This window comes from Protopterus annectens, chromosome 17.part0, assembly GCF_019279795.1.
Source record: "Protopterus annectens isolate FY-2018-M chromosome 17.part0, PAN1.0, whole genome shotgun sequence".
In the NCBI taxonomy this organism is placed as follows: Eukaryota; Metazoa; Chordata; order Ceratodontiformes; family Protopteridae; genus Protopterus; species Protopterus annectens.
In genome coordinates this window covers 696,452,597-696,462,596 of record NC_056751.1, presented here as the reverse complement: position 1 = coordinate 696,462,596, position 10,000 = coordinate 696,452,597, and the positions used below count along the sequence as shown (strand labels likewise).

At 35.6% G+C, this 10,000-nt stretch overlaps 1 protein-coding gene across 1 annotated transcript in view; it reads left to right on the top strand.

The window, feature by feature from the left end:
- The window catches only part of LOC122791500 (mucin-5AC-like), a 272,677-nt gene that overhangs the window by 96,757 nt on the left and 165,920 nt on the right, over window positions 1–10,000 (top strand). The window contains exons 17-18 of the mRNA XM_044059242.1: window positions 552–807; window positions 4,760–4,812. Of these exons, the coding sequence (XP_043915177.1) occupies window positions 552–807; window positions 4,760–4,812 (309 nt within the window). The remainder of the gene's footprint in view (window positions 1–551; window positions 808–4,759; window positions 4,813–10,000) is intronic.

Genomic DNA, 10,000 nt, shown 5'->3' with positions numbered 1-10,000 from the left:
AAAGATCTTTGTCCAAATTTCTATAGTAGTCAGCCCCCCCATCTCACCCCAGCTGTGTTGGAAATTAATTACATAGACCTGTTGCTTATCAAGCAATAAATACTGTATACTTGAGATGACAACAGAAGAAAGTACATAAAGTGTCTCTTGTATTCTTCACTATCAACTCATATGGTCAAAAATAGGAATCTGTACAAAGTAAGAATATGGTAAAAAATATTTGAAAACTATTTCCTGACCACATAGTACTTATGAATATGTAATGAATTCATTTTGAAGCATCTTGAAATTTACAAACCTAAAACATTTTATGAAATCTCTGTAACTTCTTAGTATCCATCCAACAATATTAAATGTCAGTACCAGTATTTTATTTTATTATATTGTCTTACTTACTGTTATCAAATTACCTACACGTGTGTGCATGTCCAAATGCACAAATCTAGTAATAAATGCACACAAATAAAGATAATGGAATATCTGCTCATTTTAGTGTTGTATCACTGATAATTCATCCTGTAAATTGTAATTAGTGTTCCTTCTTTCTTTAGAAAAGTACGCAAAACTGTGTCCAGAAGGAATGGTGTATAGTTACAATGTAACTTCTTGTGAAAAGAGCTGCCGTGCATTGAATTTTCAGGATGTGACATGTGATATCCAGTTTGCTTCAGTTGATGGATGCGTATGTGAAGAAGGTACCTACCTAACTGAGGATGACACATGTGTACCCAAGGAAAGCTGTCCTTGTTACTATAAGTCATTAGTTATACAACCTGGGGAGGTCCTTCATGACAGTGGAATTCCATGGTAAGTTTCTAGTTTATTTTTATGAATATGTATGCATTTATGGTCAGGTGTCTGAGGTGAACTCAGATTTGCTAAATTACAATTAAAGGGATTATTTTTAAACATTTTCCTTTTCTGTTTGATTAAGTTACAAGTATGCACATTATCGTGTATTTTGAAATGCTTTATTTAGAGAAAGACATTTTGTGTTCTCTACTATTCTTCACATAATTTGCCCTGAGCTGAAAACTGCTGATACAGAAATACAATATACATGGCATGTGTGGTACACTCTTCCCTATGGCTAATTTACTATTAGCATATTGAAGTGTCACTATCTTGAGATTAGCTGGAGATTCACAAAGAAAATAAACAGGAACTGAGTGGGATGGATGGATGGTGGCATGGATGGTGTTTGAAGCCCATTAATGCCAATGAGATATGTGATGAGTAGTGTGTCATGCCTAGATGAAGTTTGAATCCTACCAATGCCAGCCAAATATGTGATAAGTACTGTGTAGCAGATGGTTGAAGTGTGAATACCACCAGTGCCACCATATTGATGACTCCACTATCATTATTGTCTGGTGTCTGTCCCAGCTGGCACCAGCAGTATGGTTTTTTGGATTACATCACTGCCACCTAGTAGGTTAACATTAAAAAAAACAAACAAAGTGCAGACAAGTCTAACTCAATTGTCAATTCACAAAATGCAACCTGACCCCAGCAACATAAAAGGAATATGCACTGCTGTACTAGGTCTGAGCTTTCAAATTCCACCCCAGATTAGTTTGCACACAGGCCACTTTCAGAACTAACTATTGGGCCTAGCACCCTAAGCCCCTTCCTCACTAATTTGTCTGTGAACCACAGTATCTTCCAGTGCCCCTTACCCATGGTAACTGGCTTTCACAAAAGTTATTTTCACACACACACACACCCACCCACACCCTTCAAATGGAAGGCTGGTGGAATTCTCCAATTACCCACAACTTTCTTCCTGGCACAGTAGTACTGCCACCACCCTGGAATGGCAAAGTATCTACTGTTACCTACTGCTGTTGATCAAACAAAATATGAAATCATACATATTAATATTTTAACTGGATAGCACGTTCAAATGATCTAGGTGCATGGAGATGGGAACCCAGCGTTAACCTACAATGTTAAATGATAACAAATAGCAATAATGTACATATAATAAAAAGACCAGCCGCAAAAGCTTAAAAGTGAATAAATAAACTTTATTTAAACAATAAGGCAAACAGAGCAGTTACAGATTAACTTACAGAGGAATAGGAAAGTACACAACTAATTTCAAAAATAACAGTTAGTTACACAGTTAGGAATATTTAAAGAAAAAATACCCAGGATAACCGCATACAGTTAACTACCTCTACAGATAATTTACTGAACCTCTAATGTTATAAATTCCTAGAAGATAACAGGCAGAAATTACAGATAAAAAATTACAGGGAGCTGGTCACCTCACTATCTTCCAAGCAAAGACAAGACTGAACAAAGGCCAGTCTCAAATATTTGTATTTCCCCGTTCCTCAGTTGTGTTCCGCAGAAACCATTACAGCATTTCTTTTTGAAGAAAGCATTACATCAACTTATTGTAATAGTTTGCTTACCCCTCAGCAATAGTAACCAAACAATGTGTTCCACCTACAAAGACAAGGCTTAATTACATCTGCCTAGAAACAATAGAAACCACTAATACACTGGATTTCTTAACTGTTCATATTTTAATGTTTTTTAATTTCACAGTTCTAGACAGATACTTCTTTAAATTAGACTTTAATTACATTTATGACCGGCCAATACAGTAGATTTAAGAGGTTTTATCTCAAATTTCAAAGAGTAGATTCATGCAGTTGGCCTCCATCAAGGATTGTACATGGAGTGCACATCCAGGGAGGAATGCCTCCAGTCCTACCCCTAACAGAGGCATGCATGCTCTGTTTCGTTATACGGTTCCATCCCCATCCATCTCATCCAACATCCTGGCTGCTAAATAAACCTTTGTCATCTGGATCATAGTCAGGGTTTCATTCCTATATGCAGTAGAGCCACCATTACCAGCATACTATCTAAATGAACCAACATTACCAGCATACTATCTAAACGAGACACCATTGCCAGAATACTATCTAAAGGAGCCACCATTGCCAGCATACTATCTAAATGAGCCACCATTACCAGCATGCTATCTAAACAAGCCATCATTGCCAGAATACTATCTAATTGAGCCACCATTACCAGCATACTATCTAAACGAGCCACTATTGCCAGCTTACTGTCTAAACAAGCCACCATTGCCAGCATGCTTAAAATGGCCCATAAGGGCAGCCAGCCTAGTACTTACTTATAATGCACTCACAGACACATAAGTTAAAAATGGCTGGATACGCATAAGGCATTGTAAATGTATGAACAGTATACAATATATAAAATCAATAAGCAAGTATCCATAAGCAACCCAAAAAGCATGAATTCATATAAATAGATTCATAACAGTTATAATTTTGATACAGCATAATGATTTTTCTCTTCCAATTTACTTTTTCTTCATGTAGATCTTTATGATGTTTCTGTATATAAAGTTAGAAACCTTTATGCTCGTATAAATTATTAAATCATTGCATTTAATCTGTATACAGATTTCATTATAATAGATAAACTGGGAGAGACTCTATAGAGATATACAAATAATCCTAATTAGAGACTGCAAGGGCTATGCTAACCACTTCTGTAAAAAAAAAAAAAAAATCTTAGAACACAAAATACAAAAAAACAGTTATCCTAGAAAGTATCAAAGAAGTGTGCTGAAGGAACCAAAGTGATAAAAAACTATATGCAATAAGATAGTAAGAAAGGAAAGGTATGACTTCAGGTTCTTGTGATCTTCTCTATCATAGCTTACGTTTCTCTAAGATTCTTAGGTTAGTACTAAGCTAACTGCCCTTGCGAGCCATTGTAAGCCTAGCCAATTTTCCCTTGTGAGACTCAAACCCTGCACCTTGTGTTTGTAAGGCAAACACCTTAACCATTAGGCCACCCATACCTCTGCATCATGTATTAACTCATTTAGCTCTAAGCAGCTTAAATAATATTGTAACTAGTCACATTTTCTTCTGCTAATTGTTTGAAACCTTGTTTGTAACAACTCACATACTTGTCTGCCAATTGTTAATACTCTGTATAACTGAACAGCCTGAGGAGCTTTATTTCTCTCCAGGTCTCTGCTTGTAAGATGCTATAGCTGATTGTTACTACTATGTTACTAAAATGTAATAAATTATTTTCTAGTCCTGAGGAACTTTTCTCCCCGGGTCTCTGCTGAAAATGAGCCAAAAGCTCAGCCAGACTAACCCGGTTAACAAATGTAAAATAAAATAAAATAAAATAATGTATTATACAATCAGGTGAGCTCTGTGGCACCAGGCTACAAGGCACAGTCTGAGGCAATGAGGCTCAAGGAAGTCAATGTTTTCAGGGAAGGTCAGCCTATGTTGGGGACATTCTAGCATGTTCTGATAGAAATATGTGATATCACCCTGCACATTGTGACCCATTCCTCTGGACACTGACTAACTACCATTGTAAACAGTATCTTAAGTGCAGAAGGTAGAAGAAAGAAGGAGAGGAGGAGAAAGAGGAAGGGATGAACGCGAAACCATACTTATGGCTGACCAAGACAATGGCGCTCTCAGCTGCCACAGCAGTTCATACATATCTGTACTGATTTCACTAAGCAATGGACATTTGCATTGGTGGTCATTTTTACTTCCAGGTGAAATTAAACATCCAGTTAAGTGTTACTGAAGGCTGCCCAGGTTCACTGTTCTTTCTAGGCATTTAATGGTATAAAAGGCGTGTGGTAACAGTTATGCATGTAAGAAATATGTTCACTCATGGGAGTGAAGAGAAAGTAATTTTGTATAATTTTGCCTCTTATTTTGTGTAGCACATGCACTCAGGGCAAGTTGGACTGCATTGGAAGTATTCCTGAAGTCACAGGTAAGTCCAGCAACTATGCTAATTTTAAAAATTATTGTTTTAAATATTTCCATCAACAACCTTAATAATATTAAGTTCATAGTCACTTAATAATTAACTATAGCACCTAGTGCCATAAACACAGGTTAGTATAATGCACGCTATTTATTTAATGTTGGATAAGTGGATAATTTGGAGCAGTGCTGAATAAAGGATACATCAAACTTATTTTGATATGACAGCATACAGGCATTCATTTACTACTTAAATGTATTATGTATAGCTTTAAATACAAACAAATAAACATGCTACCATTTTTTTTTTTTGCTGTGCATCCCCACACCCTCTGCAGCTTAAATATTCTACTTGTGAGTTTGTACCACCTTACAGAAATGGTGATTTTCATGTAAAATAAACTATTTAGAATTTCTCTGATGTAATTTAAATGTGGAGGTAGTTTAATTAAACAACAAGGGATCTTGGGGAAGAGGGAGGCTTGCTCCTCCTGCAAAAATTTAAATTAACTTTATATATTTAGTTTATTTATTAAGAACACAGATATATGAAACTACTTTAAGGATCTGTGTATCATATGTTATTCTTTTGTACCCATATAAGTTTGTCTGGCTTGAATTGATCACATATCTCAAGTTTTTGTGCGCATAGTGTTTTATATATCACTAAGTCAGTCTTAGATCCTATTCCAATTATACCAAACAGCATTCTGTTGTTAAGTAAGGAGAGTTATTCTTTGGTCATCTGTTGTGCATGTCCTTTCCTAGTGAGTATAAGTAAAAGGTTGTACTTTGTAGGGGCCTTAGGTCAACTGGTACCCTAGGCAAAAGGGCTCTAGGGTGCCCCACCACACCACCAGGTGCTCCCATCCTGGTCTACCTACACCAAATAAATACTGGAAAAGCGCCCCTACTAGAGTGGCGCCCTAGGCGGCCGCCTAGTTGGCCTATGCCTAAGGCCGGCAGTAGGGCAGAGAATATTCTGATTGGGAAAGCAAAGACATCTCAGCTTACTTATCTTTGTAGAACTCTTCAATTTGTAACTCCTACAATGCAGTGAGCTGTATATTGATGCACTGTGTACCTCTTATTCAAAAAGTAAAAATTACAAGAAGTGCTTCACTCTTTTGGTTGTCCATCAATCAACAGTAGAAATCTGCTGTTTTGTTATAATAAAACCTGTCTTAGTACTTGAGAAAAGCCAGGAGGGGGAAGGTAAACCACCTTGATACAGATACACTTACTTATAATTTGTCAACCCCACAGATTTGTTCTATAGTTAGGAAATATTGGTCTTTGCTAACTTCAGAAGAGGATTTGTTGCAACTTTTTGGTCATACCCCAAGATTTACTTTTAGGAGAGATTTAAATTTTAAAGATATTTTAGAAAGGGGTCAAAATCATGTCAATTTGAGACAGTCCAATGCCTGTTTTGGTAATTACAGATGTGGTAGTTGCAAACAATGTGTACATGTTTTGGAAACAAAAGTTTTTTTTATACTTAATAACTTCAAAATTAATATTTATTTATGTTACAACTGCTATTCTAAAAATGTAGTTTATATTGCCAAATGTTTATGTCCCGCCTTTTATGTTGGGAAGACTTGTAGAAATCTTAAAAATAGGATTTACGAACATGTTTCTGATATCTCTAAGGGGGTTAATACAAATGCACTTACTAGGCACATACACAAATGTAGAAATCATTATTTTAAGTTTCTAGTTGTGCAGCAACTTATTAATGACCAACAAGGCAGATTTGTTCCAGAACAGTTAGAAGCTTGCGAGCTTCGTTGGCAATTGAGGCTTAATGCCACTGAACATCCAAGGCTAAATGAATGTATTAGTATTTTGAGTATTTTAAAAATGAAAAACTATGGTTGTTTTTTGTAAAATAATGTAAGGTTTTGAGCAGTTATTTAGCAATGTTTTTGTATTATTTAGTTTTGTACCGTTATAGTGACACTGTCTTTTTAAAACTTTTAAATATGTAATTAGTTTTTTAATTGCTTAATTGTGGTTCAATTGAGAGTATTTAAGGGAGGTGTCTGCATTTTAAAATTGTTCTGATGAATCCTGTTATTATTTTTATGGACGAAAGCGTTCAATGTTACAATAAAGGTTGGTTCTGGTGCATCACAAGTCTTCCTCTTCTTTTATTTACTAACTGGTTTGTGTTATTGAACCTTGGTCACCTTGATACAGAGCTTGGTATTCACTGACTGAAAGTGGCTGATAAACAGTTCAGACCATATTCAGCAGTGAAGCGAGCTGACTGCATAGGTAATGTTTTCAAGTGTTTTTTATACAGTAATAAGACTCTTTCACCCATGTGCTGCCAGAGTCCTAACAGGTTAGACAGGAGCATCTCTCCAGAACATGAAGAGGGAAAGAGAACTCCGGCTTTAGTCAGGTTTTAGAAATTGACAACAAATTAGGATTATTTAGTGATTTGAAGCTTCATGGCTGATCAAACTAGTTATAGATAATGCCTGCATTAAGTGGAGCACACATCTCTACTTTGTTCTGCTTTTGATACACATGCATGAGTGAGTGGCAGAGATGGGATTGAACCTGCCTTAGGTCAGAGTTATATTAGATGTCTCAAGAGAGTAAACGGCAGAACATCAATGTGATTTGAGATATAATAAATATAAGTGTTTTGAGGTGGTAGGTATAAAGAATGTTAATTAGAGGTGGTCGGTACAATTAATATGACTAGTCTGAATTTGTAGATATAAGGAATATACTAGTTTGAGATTGTAGATATAATGAATAGAATACAACAAATCTGAGATGGCAAATAGAAAGAATATGACTAGTTAGATGTGATAGATCTAATGTGTAGACATCCTGTAGACATCCTGTATTCATGAGAAGATATTAGTAAGGTATGCCAGAAGTATAGTTTATTCACCTGAGGGGAGGCAAGAAAGTTGTAAAGAAGGATAGTAGCTTTGTGTGGGATAGAGTCTGAGAGAAAGGTAGCTTAGAAATCCCCAGACAGGAGGATGCCGCAGCATTTGATAACTAGTAATCACAGATGTAGCCTTAGTATCACCTGGGATATTTTCTGATATGTAAGTGAATAAGCTGTAGTAGGTAGGCATGCAGTTGTTTAGGTAGTATGCCATATTTCAAAATTACTGGATAGATATGAAAGAGCTACAGTTTATCTCCAATATGTGTGTGCATGGGGATGCTTGACATGTACAGGAATGTTGAGTACACAAACACATTTTGATATATGTCCTGGTTAACAAGTCGGCAGATTTGGAATAAGGGGTTGGGAGCATGGGAGAGGTAAGTCTAAGTGATGTTTAAATGAATATGCTGGTAGTAGGCAGGTTCACAGTGGTTTAAGTCACATAGTTGGTACTTTATGTAGCTTAAGTGATGGACTTACTTTTGTTGTTGAGGGGGTGTAATGATAATATGATTCTTAGCCTAATGTCTTTCTCAGTAACAGCTAAGATCATCTGCATGCTTAAATTGCAAGGCTTCACCAGCAGATACATTGCTGTCCAAACAGAACAGATGCTCATCTGTCAAGTAATGTCATGACAGAATCGTATAAGCATTCATAGGTGACCTAAGATCATTGCTATACACTCACAATTAGCAGAAAAATGTGCATCTAGTAGAGAATGTTTTTTTCTGTGACTCCCCTACTTGGTATGTATAAAATTGATGAGGTTCCATGAGAAAAAGTTCAGTTCAGAAATAAATCCAAACTGCATACAAAATGATATAAAAAGGCTTAATACAGCAAAGCTTTCAAGACAACTCTTCCTCAATGCTTTCAATAATGCTAAAAATCATTCATTCTTTTATACATCACAGATATTAAACCAATCCCTCCTTTTATGTAGGGAAAACTAATAGGATGCTAAAGGAACTGATTGCAGAACATATCTCTGATGTACTTAGGAGAGTGGAAAGTAATGTCCTAGCTAAGCATATTATGAATATGCAAATGACACATAGCTTTACTTTTAGAGTGATTAAAACAGTTAATAGAAATCCTGGGGGGGATATAATATTAAATACAGAATGTATTGAGCACAAATGGATACATTACTTTCATGCAGATGTTCATCCATGGCTGAATGAAAGAGTGTCACAGTTAAAGCAAACTTTATTGTCATTTAGAACTACACACATATAGCCTAAACGAAATTTTGTGCATCAGCTCAGTTCTTGAGATTACAAATGAAAGTGAAACAGCACATACCAGTAGAGGAATAAACATAACTAACAAATACATTACTGCTCCCAATACATGCAAGAAAGAGCAGAGACATTTATCAACACTCATACACAAAGAATATCCTCCCCTGAGTTAAATTAACTACCCTAATATTAATTCCAAAAATAAATTTTCATGTTCATTAAACAGTTATAGAATACATATATTATTTTATTTCAAACTTCTGGCTCTAAGCCTTGGTTTGATGGATACCCTATCATTAAGGCCATGCCCAAAGTCTCCTCTTAGCCTGATTATCCATTTGGATTCTAACTGCTCTGTTAAATTATTGTTAGTGCCCTGTCCAAGCATATATTAAGTACAGATAGTTCCCATTCTTTTAAGTTTATGGGAGTGCAATGTATTTTCAATAGCATCAGGAAGGGAGATGTTAGTAATTTAAGAATTATTATGAATATTTATTTTAGGAATGTTTTATTTTATTCATTTTTTATTTTTTAATATAATGTATTAGTGTTTGCCACTTAGTTGTAGATGAAATGTTATTAACTTTGGATGTAGTTTTTTTATAGATGTAATATACCTTTTAGTATTAAATGAGAATAGTCATGTGATTTACTGAATTGATTATATAAATGGTTCTGTCTGTGTCTTAGCATACATCTGATGAAGTAGCTTTGCTACGAAAGTGCTTATGTACCTGTTGTTCTATATTAAAGGAGAAATTTATACTAGAATTCCTTGCTATCCTTGGATCCTTTTGTGTCTTTTATGTGGTTTACATTTTGAATCTTGTGGGATTCAAGTGCTGGCTAGGATTGGTGGTTTGTGTTTCTATTAATATGTATAAACATACCACTCAGCAATTACAGCACCCACTTATCACCCTCGTAGGAAGGAATCAGTTACTGAGAAGGGAAGAGTGATGCCACCAGAATGCCAATACAGAGATGTATTCTGAAATGAGTTATTCAGCCCCTGGCAT